At 38.4% G+C, this 18,362-nt stretch overlaps 2 protein-coding genes across 2 annotated transcripts in view; both read right to left on the bottom strand.

Annotated features, from left to right (window-relative positions):
• The window catches only part of ITGA1 (integrin subunit alpha 1), an 80,464-nt gene that overhangs the window by 60,640 nt on the left and 1,462 nt on the right, over positions 1-18,362 (bottom strand). The window lies entirely within an intron of this gene.
• PELO (pelota mRNA surveillance and ribosome rescue factor) lies at positions 11,515-15,764 on the bottom strand. Its single transcript, XM_035570114.1, has 2 exons — positions 13,366-15,764; positions 11,515-12,297 (listed from the first exon to the last, which is right to left on the bottom strand). Exons 1-2 carry the CDS (start codon positions 14,089-14,091, stop codon positions 11,866-11,868), a joined length of 1,158 nt encoding a protein of 385 aa, XP_035426007.1. The 5' UTR covers positions 14,092-15,764; the 3' UTR covers positions 11,515-11,865.

Below are 18,362 nucleotides of genomic sequence, written 5' to 3'. Positions count from 1 at the left end.
GAAGAGAAGAAATCCTCCAAAAGAAAATGCAAATACCTTGATGTCATCGTCTCACACACGGCTAACCAAAGTACTACGGAACTTAAATTCAAACCAGCTTCTATACAGTGCAGCAAAAACACACAGAGACAATGTACACGCTAAAATTGATTAGCTCATATTTGATATCTATAAAATTTATCAATATCAATTCAGCTGTGATCCAAGAAACTGTAATAACTGCAGTGAAATGGAAAAGATGGAAGCTCACAAATCTCTTTTCCTTCAGTCCAATATACCTCCGTTAAGCAGTAATTATGGAGAAAAACAAAAACAAACAAACCAAATAAAAGTATGCAGAGCTTGAACAAGGAAAAATTCCAGAGCTGAGCAGGTACGTACATACTTTGGAGTTAAATTTCAGATGTGTATATTAAAAGAAAACAACAACAACAACAACTTGCAAACTACAGTTGAGTTGTCCAAAGAACTCCTTTCCCAATATTTCTGATAATACAGCATCTATGATAATTTTGATTAGAATACACTAGAACATTCATTTTCTTCATCTAAGCCATCTTCTAGTAGAGTAAGAGGGAACCACTATGTTGCTCCAATTTTTTATTTCATGACTGCATGAAAAAAGAATTCCATGTTTCCCTGTTTAAAATATTTACTTCCTAACTTTAACAGGGATTTGAAAACTCCAGAACTTAAAAAGTCTTTCTTAGCACCTTCCTTAACATTATTTTATTCTTAGTCCTCGTTTATATTTCAAACTTCTTGTATCAAGTTCAGCTCACAATGAGTTGCAGCAAAATGTAAAACAAATGAATTTTTATGAAACTGAACTCCATTTAAAATGTGCAGAGAGAATCTATGACAGCCTAATACAGATAGCACTTTTACAAAGTAAAGTATCCTAGTAAAGTTTAAGCTCTATTTTTTTTTAATTTTGTGTGTGTGTGTGTGTGTGTGTAGTTAAATAGTCATACTTGCAGTTTTCTAAGAGTCAGGACAGTAGAGGATGAAACCTGCTGTTACTAAAAACTCATCTTGGAAGGTTTAAAAATGCTGGACACTGAAATTAGAGTGATAAACGTGAATCATTATCCAAATAGCTTTTTATTGCTTTTAATATATTAATTCTTTGTAAAGAATCAACTATATCATCAATAATATTGTTCAAGATGTCGTTTTTTACTTTTTTTTTTCCATAACTACAAAACATAACTACAGTGGAAATATAGTTGCTTAGACATTGCTAGAGGCAGTAATGGGAAATAAAGTCCTATATTTGTTGAAATGCTGGAATGACCCCAGATGCCAGCACCATCACAACATGAAGCACCTCTCCATCCCCAACTGTGCAGCAGCCAACAGGGGATGCCTGCTTTGTCCTGTGGGAGCACAGCACAGCAGGTGCTGCCTGTTTAAACAGAGTGGCACAGCCTGCTTACAAGCAAAATCTTGAGCTTGTCTCAAGCACAGACTGGCATGAGTAATCATGGTATCAATTCTCTATCAAGACATATGGAGCATTTCTGCTTCAAAACTTATAACTGCTCAGTGGTGAAAGCAAAGATAAACCACAGCAGTCTATTTCCTTACCCTACCTACAAGTTGTTGCCTTGCACTGTACAGTTTAAAGAATATGGGTCGATGATACAATAAGTTTTTAACTGAGAAATCCAAGCAGACAAGAATGTGGGACCACAGTGGTCATTACATTCAATCTTCCTTAAAACAAACCATAAATTACTGCCTAATGTACAAATGACCACAAAAACCACCACCACATGCAGGCCACAAAAGACACTGCAGACAAGAGAAGCAGTAATTTGTTCTAAACTCTGCTTTCGTAATTGCATGGAAACTACCACAAGAACAACTGGCATTGCACTGGCCAATTCAGAAACTACTGCTATGCATATTTCCTCACCTTACTGAAGCAGCTTCACTCATCTTATGGTCTAGGACAATCATAAGGACTTTCACATGCGTGCTGTTTTATATGTTAGTAGCTAATCTCCAGTTTATCTGGAAGGTGAACATAATTTACAGGCAACAGATAAAACCCAGCCTTCCATAAATAGATTAATGTACCAGTAACTCAGGAAGTGGCAAACAATGTTCACCAGAGAGTAGCAGAAAACTCAATGAAGCCAAAAAGCCAAATTTGCACCTGTGTATGTCTGCTGAAATGAAAGTAAAAGATACCTCTAATGTAGGTTAGAAGCTTGCTCCCCAGAATGATCGTGTGTGACATCTTTTAAGTGGTATATACTGCAGATCTGTGACTCTACCCTTGTCATTTCAGAGTGCAGTCTGGGAAATAAACTAATTTTAAAAATTGCAGTAACAGTTTATGGGGGACATGTATTTTTTGTTACACTTTTATAGTAAAGATACCTTGTTTTTCATTTAAAAGGTTAATAAATTATCCAAAGAGAGTACGAATTATCAATATTGAATAGCAATATGCTGAAAACTCAATGCATAATAATTATATGCATTGTCAACCATTTCTACTAATTTTTAAAGACTACGACGCTCTAGTAGCAGGAAGAGCAAGACCACCCCCTTTGCCGTACTGTTGATGTAGGGATTTTATTGGCAAGGCAGCTGAGAGCACTACAGAATTAATCCCATGTCTTTTTACTGCAAGTGTTCTCTTTTACTCGTCAAGAAACAATTCAGGGAAATTTGGAACTAGCCATTCAGAGATTATAAGAGGAAGGTTTGTTCCTCCCCTCTTCCCCCCTCCAAAATAAACCTGGACTCTAGAGGGAGAAAAACATCCTGTTTTTTAGATGTAGTTTAAGATAGAGCTTTCTACATGACTTACTGGTGCTAATAACTTACATTTCCCACCCACAACACATGAAGTACACCCATGATTTTAAGATAGCTGTCCAGCCCAAGCTGGTTCAGAAAAAGTATTCAGGCATTAAAAGGAGCTGCACAGAGAACCCGTTATTCCTTTGAAACATCTACATCAACTTCACACAAGTACCCTACAGAGTTTATCAGTGAGGAAATTTTATTTTGTCTTGTGGATGTCACTTGCCCAGGGTAAACAGAAGTTTGCAAAGCTAAAATCGGATATCTAAGACTGACTCAGTCTTCTAAAGTCAACGTGAGCTACAAGTGTTGGAAAAGGACCTCCTAAAAAGGCAAAAAGAACCTCATGACACCATCTTCTGTCCCACAGTACTCCTAGAACTTCTGCAAAAACTTGTCACCCTATCACAGATTTATCATCGGCCTTACGTAAGTAGCATCTTAACTAGAGTTTCAGCAGCAGCAGTAGTAATGATGTTCAGTTTTTCCCTGAAGCCCAGCTAAGAGGCTGTGACAACAATGCTGATGCTGTGCACCTTATTATTATTATTACTGTTATTCTATGGTCTATAGCTCTTTGGATACTGCTGCTGCATTTGTCTAAGGCCGACATTTCTAACCTGTGCAGAGATAAACAGGGGATCAACTCAAAGCAGCTCACTTCAGAGTCTTTGGAGGAAAAGTGCTTTCTAAAGGAAACACATTTAATGATCAATGAAGTGAGATCTATGCCTGTTCATAAACAAAAAGCTGATTTTTTTTTTTAAATAAATCAGTAGAGCTCTTGGAAGACACCAGACTGACAGAGATTGAGAGGCAATTACTCAATAAACCCAGGTACCTAATGCAAGCATCTTCACATTGTCAGCTCAGCCATAGTTTGAGAAAGAGTTCCTGCCTGCTCACTCAATCCTAACATGAGGCAGGTATTACGGTACAAACTGGTAGATGTGGCACAAATATACGTGCTAAGTCTTGGACTCATAAACATGGCAACTCCGTTCTCCACTAAAACAACAGCAGCAAGCACTCTGCTTCTGTTCACAGCACAGGGTACAGGATTGCTGAATCAATTCCTATCTGCTGCTGGCAGCTGCATCATCTCTTTCAGGGTAAACAAATTCCATGTCAAAGAGACCTTTTGCTCTGATTATTCTGACTGGAAGACAATTCCAACTTCTTATTTTCTAGTAGTAGGAATTTTCTCCTCTCTGGCATATATTTATTTCTTGCCAGTTCTTATGTCAAAGTAAGAGTTTTTAAGCTAGAGAACAAAGCAGTTTAAAAAGTGTTCTAGAAATAAAACTGAAAGCATTCAATTCCAAAATACTGCTGTCTAAAGCTCTAAACATTTTTCACTGACAATTCCAATACTGCTCTCCTTGAAAAGAAAGACTATGTAAAACTTTACAAGCTTTTTGGCTAGAAGAACAAGTCTTCAAAGTTAGGAAAGGTTAGATTTACTGTTGTCAGCAATAACACTAATTTGGTTCTTTCTGAACACTTAATATGATTTTTGTGTCATAACAGAAGTAGCATGTGATCGTGCAAGTAGACTTGCATAAAACATACAGACAGCTCGCAATTGCTTAAGCTATCAAACTTCTTTACCAAGGGGTTTGTATGCTTGACTTGTCAACTAAGTGTCTGTCTTCTAATAGATTTTTAGTAACTGATTCCTGACACTTAAGAGATAAAGCATGAAATCTTGCCATTTGGCTGACTTGACTTACTATAAAAATGGTTAATAAAAATAATGCTTTAGCTGAAACATAACTTTTTTTTTTAATTTTTCAACTTGATTTTTTATGGCTTTCTCTTATTGTTTCGTCTAAATTCATTTTCAAAAACTCTCAAGGGTTTATTTTAATCATCTTCTGTTGATTTTTTTTTATTAGAAATTGACTAGAAAGCACACAAAGTGCCTTTGTCACAAAGCAAGACATGCTACTTTTGTAAAAATAGACAAAAAAGGCTATGTTCATAGGCAGGAATGAAAAGAAAACCATCTTTCACAATTCTCAGATATATCAATGACTCCATGTGTGACTTTTCTGTAGCCAGCCCAACAGAAATTTTAGTGACCATGCAGTGACAGGATTAGCAAATTCTCTTGAGCTCTCAATATCGTAATTTCTAGTCCCAGGCTCAAGGCTTCTCTCCCTTGGATAAAAACTTAATCACGTTAGCTGGCATTGTAAAGAAGAATAAAATAGTTCAGTTGGAAATGACTACAGATATTCCAAACATCCACTGCTGTTCTTTTCAGGGAAGAAGTCTCAAGCCCAACACAGCATCTCAAGTTTTCTGTCAAAATGTAACTTTTCATCCTTCCTCACTGCTCCGGAACTTGGAAACACTCGCTCGTTAAGCAGCTGCTCCTTTTCTGCCTCTTAACACCATTTTCCTGAGGTACCAGCTTGGAGTGAGAACAGTTGCTGCCCCACGTTTGGCCATTCTAGCAGACAGCTGATATTCTCCCAGCAATATATTAAACAAGCAAACCAAAACCAAAAAAAAGTCTATTTAAGCTCCTCTTACCTAACCTATAGCAGTACACCAATTTCCACCTGGGAGAGGAATAAATTATATGGAATAAAATAGTTATCTTTACCAAAGGGAGTGGAAGTGGTCTTAGGGTAACTTTACAAAAAAGATAAATAATTAACAATGCAATTAATAAATTTCTCTTACACCTAAACCAAAATGATTATACCAGTGTTAAACACTTGTAAGTCACCAGTCTGAACGCTGCAGGTCAAAGGAAAAGGCACTTCTCTTCAGTAGAACCTGCTGCAGGGTTCAGAACTTCAGAAGCCTTTGAATGAAGCATGAGCATTTGATAATCAACGATCAGACATCCTAAATGTAGCATATGCTACCAGTCTCCTCCAACTGCAAGGAAATGCTGAGGTCTGAAGATAGAGATCAAGCCTGCGTTCTGAAGTCATTGCTTCAGCTACCAAATGCAACTACAAGATAACAGTTGTTAGCTTTTTTTTTTTTTTTTTAACCATGAAGACACTACATTCATTGAGGATACCACATGTTAACACACGCACACAGCTACCTACTTTCATGTATCTTTGATGTTTCATTTCCTTCTTTTGAAGTACTTTCAGTAACAAGCCTTAGGACAAATGCTTTTAGCTAAGCATATGTATTGAAGCTGGATGGGGAATTATCTGCTTGTCTTCAGAAGTGAGATTTGCTTGACTGCCATCAGATCCAAAATCTTTTTGAAACACTGGACCCTCTTCAGGACTATTTTCTCAAACATGAAGACTGTGGTTGCAGTGTGTTATACAGGCACAGACCCAGCTTTAAATCACTTTCCTATTCCATGCAGGCAAGAAACCTAAAAACTGTCTCCTATTGCCAAGAGGTTTTGCACCTGGGTCAGTGAGGAATACTTATGCAACGTGGAGTAGTACTTACCAAAAATACTTACAGAAAAGGAAGCACCTTTAGCCTAGTACTAACAATACATTCGAAAAGGGTCTTAAGCTTCATGCGTTCAGTCCTCTTTGACTCTCTAACCGCAAGACTTTCTTCATTATTCTAGGGGTGGCTTTGATTATAAATTCCATTTTAGACCAGAGATAATACTTCTGATTGGCCCTGGTATGTACATTCCTAAAACGGATGACTAGTTTCAACCAATTAACATTGTCTAATGGAACAGCTATTTTGCCAGAGGATCATAGCTTGACATTCAGTAATTATTAGAACAGTATGACAGTAATTACATGAGCTGTGAACATAGCATTTCCCAAACACTGGGCAATAAATTAGAGATCTAATCTATCAAAATCTATCAAAAGCTGGCAGCGTTTGAAAGCTGCTTCTGCATGTTGCATTTCCCAGAAGGCACTGACTTGGAAGCAAGTACTTCTCCAGTATCAACCCCGCTGTTTCTTGTATAACCCCCAAGTAGGACAAGAGGAAGAATTATTTTCAGAAAACGGAACAACTGTGGTTTCAGAGATCTTTTCCTCACACTCCATTTTAGACTATGACATGTTAAGACAATGTTTCTGACAGAAAAGCTATACTGCATTCCTAATACACTCAAGTTCAGAAGCTTACAGAAAATATGCACTACAGTTTAGTTGTTACACTTGAGACACTTTTTCGTGTTCTGTATCATGCAAGCAGTTATCCTCAAATCAAAGTCAATGCCCTACATGAGTCAAGCATAAAAATATGTGGCAGGACTGAGCATCAAGCTTATTAAGCAATTCTTTGGGCAACTGTCACAAGAAGCTACACAGCCAATGTTTATTCTTTGCAGGGCTGAAAAAGTCCAGGCTTGACCCATGTCAGGGACTGAATTAAGAACTGTCACAAAAACCACAAGACCCAAAAGGTTAGGCATTTCCTTAGCTCTAAAGTAGCAGTATAATAAATTTGCAAAATATTTTCCTACACAAAACCTGAACACAGCAGTCTCTAAATACAGGCTGTGGCCATTACAATAGAACCAAACACGCTTCAAAATCAACTACTGCAACTACTCTGTTTCTGTTTATTTCTACCATCTGCAAAATCAGATCAAATAGAAAAATTGTAAGACCCAACAACATTGAAAGTTATAATTCAGTCACATTATAACAACTTGTAGGCATTTAACAGGAACTGAGAAGGGAGAGAATATGACCCTGAGCTATGTGATTCCCCACATTAGCACAGTTTGTGGAAGAAACTGTCATCAACCTCAGCCACCTAAGTTACACACCTAGCTCTGCATTTTGAAAGCTTTCTTCCAAAAACACATTATAGCTGCATCTTAAAACAAAAGAAAAAAGAAATCAAGTCTGAAGTTTTGCCATATTTAAAAAGTAGGTTTCTGAAGTTAATCCTTCACTTTTTTTTTCCTCATTATTAATATACCTTGAAGGAATTCCAATTCTGAGTTATAAACGATTCCTAATTGCTGAGCATCTAATTGCAGTTTCACATTTTGAAAACTGCTTTCCTAGATCATCTGTAGAAGAAATAAGAGTATGCACTGCACAAATGTGGCTTCAGACAAAACAGCACAAATCTTTTTAGAACTTGTTTATCCTGTAGAACTAGACATCCATTCCATTTATAAACAGGTTTCTTTTCTTTAACAGGTAAGAAAATCCCAAAATAAAGTGATCAGTGTGACTAAAAAATAAATTAAAAAAAACATGCACACGATTCCATCTTTTATTCCCGCCTTGCCTTTACAAAACTGACATTTTCGACAGATGATCCAGCTTCCAGAAGAAATCAGAGAAGCTCAGACACTAAATAAGTCAGAGAAAGCAGCTACAATATACTTTCACAGAAAAAGACAAACCGATGTCAGCAGCTGAGAAGTTAAACTAAGAAATTTTCAACAGGTAAGTAAGAGATTTTATGTTCAGGGCTCCCTAACCTTCGCAAAAACAGTAGCAAATGATGAAAATTACCGAAGACTTTTACATCACACAACATCTTTAAAAACATCACACACATTACGTCACAAATTCAGCTGAAGAGCTACAGGACTGTTGTTATACTGGTCACAAGATCATTTATTGCTGATATTTAGCTCAAACACTGTGCGTACAATGGTGAAAACAGAAAGAAGAAAGGAAATAAAGACTTCCCTGGGTCAAATACTTCTAAATGGCATACAATTTCAGTGAAGATTTGCCTTTTATTATTTTACTTTTTAACTAGTGGGATTATTTTGGTCTCTTAATGGTAGCAAGCTCCGTTTTGTAGCAAACTTTATCCTATAACCTCCTCCCTCCCCCAAGCCTGACATAATAACTGGACGTTAATGCCAAAGTGGACATAGCAAACAAACTAGGGTCTACTCCAGAGTATGAGTTTGCAAGAGATGCTCTATGACCTAAATCAATGAATTTATTTGAATCTTTTAAGCTAACCACACTGCAGGGATCAGGCTCAAGCCAATTTCACGATACTTTTAAAAGCTTTCTTCCCACCAAACACAGTAACTATTAAAAAGTCCTGCACTGTATAATCATTTATTTTGAAAACAGAAAAACTGGAAGATAAACCATGCTACTAGTTCACAGAATTATGTCAGAATATAATCAAAATACAACAGATACTGTTGGAAATTACTAAATCCTTTATGGTATAAGAGAAAAAATTACATATTTACATTACATTTTAACATTACATTTATATTACATTTTACTGGTTTTATTTCATGTTTATTTTCATTTTTTATTTCTAGTTCAAAACGAAATACATGAAAATTATTTTCCCATAGCTTTAACACTTACTCATCTGAACTGCAGGTAACATGCATCTTCTGTGTATGTGTTATCTATACCCAGAATTTAAGGTGTTTGTTAAAGAAGTATCTTTTGCTGATACCAACTTTTCAGCTACTCACAATTCTTTTCATTTTAAAAGCCACTTACATTCCTGGAACTTTGCCAGGTCAAGCATCTGCACTACTGAATATAGCCTGCTTTCAAAACTAAGCCCTTAAGCTGTTTCCTGAAACAGGATGCATTTGTCTACAGAATGCATGTATATTTATTTTACTATAAAATGCTTCCCAAAAAAATAAAAAATCCCACCCTTCCATACTTTGGGCAACTAGCTGTATATTTCTCTCAGGGGTTTAATGCAATGACAGTAGTAGCAAAAAAAAAAAAAGAAAAACATTCATAATTTGTAAAGTCTGTGTAGAATTCTAATTGTAAATAATTCAAAGAATCGCTGTGAATATAGTTTCTTACCAAATGCTTGCTGGTACATCTTAAGAAACAAGTAAGTAGCAAAACGGTTGCCCCTTTTTGTCATTGATACACTACCATAGCGCAGGCACAAATAAGTAATTTTCATTGTAACCTTTTTACAGTACACAGCAAAAACTCTTCACCATTTTAAAATGGAATAACTGGATTCAATTGGGTCCAAAAATAGCAAACCACTTCACAGTCTAGGAACAGTGTGGTTTGCCATTTAAAGTTCATTGAGAATTAAACTTAGAATTTCCTGGTGTACTACTAATCTGATGGTAAGTAGCACTAGTGTACAATTGCAACAAATTAGCAGTAATTTAAGCAGGGAAATAATATAAATGATTATCTTAAAAAGAGAAGTTATTGACTTTATTTAGAAATAAGTGCGTACAAAACAATATAAATAATATTTATTGAAGGCTACGTTCTTCTACATGCCATATGTATTCTTTACATTTAACTTTGTATGTAGCAAGAATCAGGGTGCTTTAAAGCTGGTAGTGTATAAAATCAAAATAGGCAGATTTTTTAAAGAAAAAAAAGTTTTTTATTTAGCAAGTCCTACCTAATGAAAGAGCCTACCTGACCATTTGAGGATGTGTGGCATTCAACATCATTCAAGACAAAACCATAAAGCTCAAATAACATAGCTGATCTGTACAAACTGACTGTAAACAACTCTCTTAATGGGCTTCTCTTTGAGAGAAAAATCACAGTATTATTCAAGTACAGCTTTAATGTGAGTGCTGTTCATGCATTCTTTAGAATACCTGTTCTTCTGTGGGGAAGACAGAAGAAGAGGGCTTTTAACTCAAAATGACTTCCCTATCAATGAGTTTAGGCTGATGTTTCAGTTGATACAACACAGCAATAGATAATATCAAATTCACAGAGCTGGCACACATCAGCATTAAGAGAGCACCATTAAATGTTTTTGGTAAAATTATTTGACGCAAACTGTTTTAAGTTTTACTCTCCAGTTGTTACTGCAGTGTAAAAATCAAAACATCAACCCACAGAACTTCAGTGTTTTTCCTAAATGTTTTTTTGCCAGTCTCTCCTGTTCCATTCTCCTCTGCCACATTTTAACAAGGAATGCTTATTTACACCCACAACCTGCATCATCACACATTAGCTTAAATTGAACAATTCCCTAGGTTCGTTCTCACATATTCATACATGTCAGAATCTGAAAGGAGTTTGTACTTCCTCAGCATAAGATTTTTTTTGTCCTGGGAAGAAATAAAGCTTACTGTGGCTCTCAGCACTTTCAACAGATCAAATAAATAATTTGAAAAGCAATTTTGATTTTTAGATTTGTCATTGTCTTAAGCCAAGTTCTATTTGTAGATTTGTAATCTTTACTTCTATATTATAAGTGTTTTGAAATGGGCAACAGGCAGACAAATAACAGATAACGAAATTATTTATAGTAGTAGTTGTCAGAAGATTCCTAATGGAAACTAGGGACCTAATTTTGTGAGCCTTAATCATATTCATATGGCTTCACAGAACTGGGTACTTAACCTCCATGCCAATTCATATGGCATGAACCACGCCATTGATAGCATACATACCTTGTCAGCCCTCAGGACAATTTCCCAGGATAAGAGCATTCAAAGAGATAACTGAAATGGACACACTGAGCTTCACAATCTGCCGTGCATCTACTATCATATTAAGGAAGAAATCATTAGTTTGAATGGTCTGGTTTCTGAAAGATTTCTTCAAATATTTCACTGAAATATTAACCAGTTGGATTCATACACTTTAAGAAACACCTAACAGATATGAAGAAGGATAGATAGAGAGTAGTGGGGTTGACGCTAAGATGTGGCAAGTGAGTTCCTAAGAAGACCAACTATAGTTTTGCTAAGTCTCACATGAAGAAGTTTGTATTTGTAATACTGCTTTCAAGCATTTGAACAGAAATAAAGACAGTCTGACATAATTTTCTCCCTCTTAGTTTATTATCTTTTCATACACATTCCAAAACATTAAGCTTCCAGTCTGCCTTAACATGCAGAATGAGCAACTTTTGGAACACAGATCTGTTTCTTGTACTTCTGGAGGCCCGCAGTTTAACTTGCAAAACAGCTCCAATCCACAGCATACTCATTACCATTACCATAGAATAGTTATCCATTACTGCGGTGAGCAGAGCTATGTATTATAAGAAATACTATGAAAAATTAAATTAAATGTCATGGTATGTTTGCACGCATGATTTCAGAAGGGAGAGCCTTTAATGTCATTTCAACGTGACTTAGAAATAAACTGTGGAATAAAATCACTGTTATCAATCCTCTTCAGAGCTAGATTCATCTTCCTGGTCAGAGAGCTCAGCAACAGGAAATCGCAGGATGGCTGCCACCCCTGTCAGCTGGCCAAGCTGCTCACCGGACACATGAAGGCTGGAGAAAATGCGCACCGTGCCCATGTTGTCCCGTACACTATCTACCAATTTAACATACCGGGCACGTGTAGCCACATCCTGGTGCCGGAAAAGCTCATCACTGATCAGCAAGGTATCAATGGCCATGGCTTCATTGGCCTTCTCTACATGTTTTAAACCGTAAAAAGCCCTGTCAGGCTCATGCTGCAGCATTTTATAGAAGTCATCTAACGCTTTGACTTCACCTGCTGCCTTAGTGTCAGAGAGACGGCTAGTTACAGCTGGGTCACAAAGGGCCTCCTTCAGTGCGTACTTATGTCCTGACGATGAGTGCACCTAGAGAAAACAAAGTCAAAAAGATTGTATTCTTTAATAAAGCATACCATTTTCTTGATTAACCAATCACAGCTTCCACTACACACATTTATCTTGTTCATAATTGATTTGGCTCTTCCTTGAAACCTACCTGACTCTTTTCTTACAAGAGCTTCTCTCCTGCAGACCAAAGCCTAACACAAATGCCTTAAACTGTATTTTAAGTGTAGGAAAGATGCTTCTCTTCTTCAAAGACTGCCTTAAATTAGCAGGATGCTGTAGGCAGTACCCTAGCTAGGAGCACCTGAAACCACTGAGAAACTTCAGCCTCTTCATTTTAAAGCATTCAAGAAGAAGAAGCCCTCTTAACATTCTTCAATCTTGCAAAAGCACAAAGTCTTGCATAACTGCATATTCCTATGGTTGTAAAACTGTGTGAAGTACATTAAAACCTTTCACACATTATCATCATTTTTCTATAAATGCAAAAGACTACTTCTTTGCGCAATTTCAGACTCCTAAGTTTTGTGATGATTAAGCACAGGACCCCCATTTTACATGTCTGCTCTAAATTCAGTGGAAGGCTAAAAAAAAAAAAAAGCAAACCAACCAATGAGGGATGAAAAGATTATGCAGACTATAATATTATCTATTTATTACAAAACTAACAGCAACATTAGCTAACCTATACCGCATCCAGGTACTTCTTTTCCTCTTTAAAAAGCTTTAGAAAGCTGTTATTAAACATGATGTTACACAGTACAGTAGACTAACACAGTTAAACTGTTTTTCAACTTGCATTTCATCTTTAACTGAATATTTAACTGAACATTTATAGGTAGTTTAAAATATTTAGTATTTTTTCTACTTCACTTTAAGGAATCCTAGGAAAGAAACATCCCTATTTCTTGGATAACTCCCTTATATATAATTTGAGAAACAAGAGAATAATTTCCTTAGAAGAAAAAATAACTTTGTCAGAACATCCTAAGTCAATTATTTCCTCATCATCCTTCTAATTCTCTTCTGTTACCACATACAGCTCTTATACCACTTTATAGGTATTTGAGAGACAATATGGCTCCTTACCTGTAGGAACTTGGACCTGTTCTCCAGCAGAAGCTTGTTGTCAGTCTTGACCGCCTGCTGGAACATATAGTCACAAAACTGCTCCCGCACAAAGCCTGGGCTGGCCACCAGTACGCACTTCACCACCTCGAAGTTGATGTGTCGCTGGATGGCCTGCACCACCTGTTCGTAAAACCTCTCCAGGGCCCGGTCGTGCTGACTGCAGTTCCCTTTCCGCTTGCGGGGGATGTTCACCTCCACCTTTGCACGGGTGAGGGTCATGCTGGGGGTAACAAGGCAGATGTGCGCCAGTCCCTCCTGCATGACGACGGCTGCCACGTCCACACTCCAGGCAGGGTCGCAGGCCTGCTCAATGCGCTCCAGCACCACACTGTCCCACTGCTTCTTTGCCAGCGTGAACTGCCGGTTGGGCTCCAGCTCGATGGTGTGGTAGGCCCCCATCTTGACATACTCGTTTTCCTGGATATTGGTGCCCTTGACCCGCAGCTGGCAGGCCTGAGAGTCAAAGTCGATAGCCTCTACGCAGAGGGTGAGGGTGGTGCGGATCCGATTGCTGCCCACGCTGCCCGTGGCCGACTCGGTCTGCACCTTGCGGATGGTAGAGGCCCGCAGGCTGTCCCCCACCTGCAGCAGGTTGTAGGTGTGCCACATGTCCTCGGGCTCCTCGGGGATCAGCGTCACCTGCCCTGCGTTGTCCTTCTCCAGGTCCTTCCTCACCAGCTTCATCCTGACGGCGCCAACGCGACACTAGGCTTCCCTTCAGCCGCGGCGGACAGACGGCCCGGCGCCGGGACCCGCGGACTTACGGGCGGCTGGAGGCACACCGCGGGCGGCCGCAGGCCTGCCCGGTCCCCTGGAAGCCTTCCCCAGGCAGCCGGAGGCCCACACCGGGTCCCTGGCGTCCCACCCCGGCGACACCAGCCCACCCCAGCCCCGGCCCCTCGCCTCACTTCACCCCGTGCGCACGCGCAGCGCAAACACCGCCTACGAGCGCCTGCGCCGGCTCCGTCCTAAATGGCGCCGGCAGGACGGGAGCCGTCCGCCCGACGCGCATGTGCAACGCCGTCACTCGCCAGTAATTCCCGTAGAGACGGCGCATGCGCACAAAGGATGCGTGGGCAACGGGGCGCAGGCGAGTGGACGTTGCAGGGGGCGAACGGCCGCTCTCAGGGCTGGGGGGCGAGTGGGGTGCGGGGCGGCCTCTGCCGCCTCTCGGTGGACCCGTCGTGACGCCCGGCGGTCCCTTCCCCCTCTAGGTCTTTACAGAGAACGATTCAAGCGCCCCTATCGCGGTGCATCGCGCTTAGGAGGCTGGAAAACCACAACAGTAGCAACAACGAAGTCGTTGTGGCAGTGTGGGGTGGGGACTTCGTGGGTACAGATGAGGGAGGTGAGGAAAGTACAGCTAAATAGATAGCGCGTTTCCTCGCTGTGGTAAGTGTACTTGGTACTTAAAAAAGCCACATTTAAAAGTCAAAGAGAACAGGCAGCATTGTCACCTGTTGGTGCATAAAAGGCTGGGGAGACAGCATTTATACGAAAATCAGTCCAAGGCAACACCAGAACACAAACTTGTTTCGACATTGCTCTTAAAAAGAGCTTCAGCTTAGAGGTTTGGGTTAAGCTTACGCTATCTTTCCACACATTCTAGCTTCAGTTACACTTAAACATGTACGAAAACTTGAGCTGCTTTCTGAACCTTCTGGTGGTTTCAGTCAGAGTAAGATAGTCTTGAGAGAAGTGTCAGAGGCGGCATGTTTCATATGAAATCTGATGTTAACACATAAGTAATACGCAATGGAAACCCCTGTAAACTATCGAGATAACATGGATTAGTTCAGTGATCCTTGCACAGAAAAGGGACCTGACGACTAGACAACTCAATGTGCAGCATAGACAAATTTAACAAACCCACAACTAACATAAAAGTGATAATGCCATGATGTAAATTCTGCTGCTTATTTTGAAATTGTGTGTGGTACTGAACACTGCTTTAGAAAGCATGGTGCAAATTTAGAAAGAATGACAGAAAAATAATGGAAAATAGAAAAATGCTTTTGTGAATAAAGATTGGGAAGAATGCCTGTATGAATAAAGTTTGGGAAGAATGAAAATATCTGAGAAAGTAGACAAATTAATATGCCATGATAAGTGACTCCGCGCAACTGGAACAGAAAAAGAAAGTTTTGAAACTCACTGATGTATATGTATGGTCAGTCATAACTGGAGAAGCAAAAGATCATTCTCTTGGAGATGAGAAGGTGGCAAATGTGAATTTATTAACAGGAAGTTTCCTTTATTTTTTTTTAAGAAAAAATTTGAAAGGCTTTAGACTTTTGATTTAATGAGATACAAGACTAGAGGGAGCAAAAAATCATCCCTTATCTCCCATTATGATGTAATTTTTGTAAATAATATAAATTTCTCTCAAATATCTAGCACTGGCCACTGGTTGAAACAGGACACTGAACTCAGATTTGGCCCAGTAACATGCATTTAGTGTTTCTAATCATGATACTGATGTAAAAACAATTTTATCAGATATTACCTAAGAGGATTTATTTGTGAGACCTCAGACTTTCTTCCTGTGAGTACAAATGCTTAACTCTGTTAGCATGAATAGTTTCACAGAAGGAAACTGGACCACCCAAGGGAATATAACATAAGCACACGCATAATTATTTGTTTAATTTGGGCTTATGTGTACTCATAATTTTGTGTTAACATTTTGTGGCTTAGGTAGAAAAGAATGTATTTAGTTTTCCCTTAGGAGTTCCTTTTACTTGTCTATGCAGATACTGCATGGTGCATTTAGGGTGAGTTTTCTTGTCTACCTTCTTTGTGATTATAAAATTGTGGTGCTAGACCTTATGCCATTCTTTAAATATAATTAGCTATAGTGCATATTAGCCTTCCACATTAATATTTTTCTTCTTTTGATGTTGTTTATGAACTTTTCTCCGGTTGTTGGTTCCAGTCTCATTTTAATAAGAAGCCTCACATCCTTGCAGATACTATGTATTTCACTGAAGGGTTGCAAGTTGGCATCCAGCACTAATAGAAAATAAGTGTTTACCTCATTCAGGCAGGTGACTTGCTGCTAAGCATACACACAGTTGCTGCATAAAAAAAAAAAAAAAAAAAACAACAAGCCAACATTCAAAAATTCAAGAGTTGCCACTCAACATGTTAAATTGTTGTGGTAGAGACATTTTGAGATTCACTTGAGTCTTTTCTCAAACAAGTAACAATGAGACTCTATACAGTTATGAACAAAAGCAGTATTCACAAATATTTAGTGGCAACAGTAGACTTAAATGTTATTCACAATTAGCAAAAACACTGTCACCTTATAAAGGAAAACATCTACTAGATGATGGTGCTTTGCCTACTCTGTTAAAATAAGTGACCAGTGGGTATTGTTATGTGTTTGAATGGCAGAGAATGAGCAGTAGAAAAATGACATCTCAAAAAAATTAAGAATCATATAACTATGTTTGTAAGTTCATACTAATTTTGTTAATGTCACAGAGAGACGTGAACTTGACCTTGGTAGAGTCAAACCAAGAAAATATTTGTAATTTTAACATAAAAGTTTTAAATGACATTGTATGTTCCAGTCTCGGTAAAAGACTAAGACTAGGTGAAGAATCTGAGAATTCATGCAATTTATCACTTAAAAATGAGATGCTAATAATTGCAGGAATTTATCACCCATTTTCAGAACTTTCTAAGCATGGTACAGGACAAGAATGGCGATAGCAGGTATTCGCAGAGGTTTTAGAGCCGTCCTGGTTTTTTGTAATGTTGTTTTGAAAAACATGAGACAGCCCTACATCTTCCAGTCTTGATCAGCTGCTTTATGAAGAAGGGTTGTATTTTAGATAACTAGAGGTGATGTTTTTAGCAACTGGAACCTTCCCCCTCCCCCCACCCCTTCTGTTATAGCTGGAATCATGCAAACACATTAGAGTCCTAGATAAGAAAAAACAGTGGAAAAGAACCTGAAATAGGGGGAACTCTGCTGAGAGATTTTGGATGTTACTGCTTCAAGAGCAGAGAGAGATAAAGGTAGAGAGCAAATCTGTTTTCCTCTCACTCTATGTTTATACAGACTCTGGACAGAGACAGTTTCCTTTTCTATGAAAAAGGAAATTCTAGAGTTCTGTCTTCATGATTTATTGCTATTTTCTATAATAAAGATGAGTACTTAATACAAATGACATGATCATCACCAACAAGGAGAGAAAGAATTCCAGGAAGGAGCAAGCTAAGCACAAAAATATAGTTCAAGAAGCGTTAAAAAGTAATGGAGCCCCTCTGGCTAGATTTCTTCCTCTTCTTTTGAGTAGGACTGGAGGAAGCTTCAGCAGATCCCTAGTCAAACCACTTACACTGAGGCCAAAGGTGAAAAAAAATGAGGTGAAAAAAAACTTTTAAACATCCCTGACCATGTTTACCCAACTTCATCAAGACTTCTAGTGAAGGTGAATAGGTAGTTTTTTAAAGTAGTCTGTTCTAGTGATTCATTACCTGATGAGTAAGAAAGTTATTTTGAACATTCCTTAAATTTTTTGTCCAGTGAATTACCTTGATTTTCTCTTGTCCTTCATTGGACATTCATTAAACGCTTTATATTGGACTTTCTATATGGGATATGTTGGTTTGAAACAAAACATTGACATTTGGAAAAATGTTCTCAGGTAATAGTAAAAATCTGTATTTGAAACACTCAACAGTTTGCCTATTTCTGTCCTACATAAGCAAGCCTAATTTCTTCAGTCTTTTTTCATTGCCTGCATTTCCTCAACTCCTATCAGGCTTGTTGCTTCTCTGTGCACTCTTGCCTGTTTGTTTGCATTTCTCTGACTTTCTTTACCTCTGGATTCTCAGAAGCCTCACCAATACCAAGCTGAATTAAAAAAAAATAAGTATAGATATACAAACATACACCTCTATGCACTTCCTTTATTCTAGTTTGGTTTTGACTGCTACTG

This window comes from Cygnus atratus, chromosome Z, assembly GCF_013377495.2.
Source record: "Cygnus atratus isolate AKBS03 ecotype Queensland, Australia chromosome Z, CAtr_DNAZoo_HiC_assembly, whole genome shotgun sequence".
NCBI lineage: Eukaryota > Metazoa > Chordata > Aves > Anseriformes > Anatidae > Cygnus > Cygnus atratus.
This window is presented reverse-complemented; position numbering and strand designations above follow the sequence as displayed.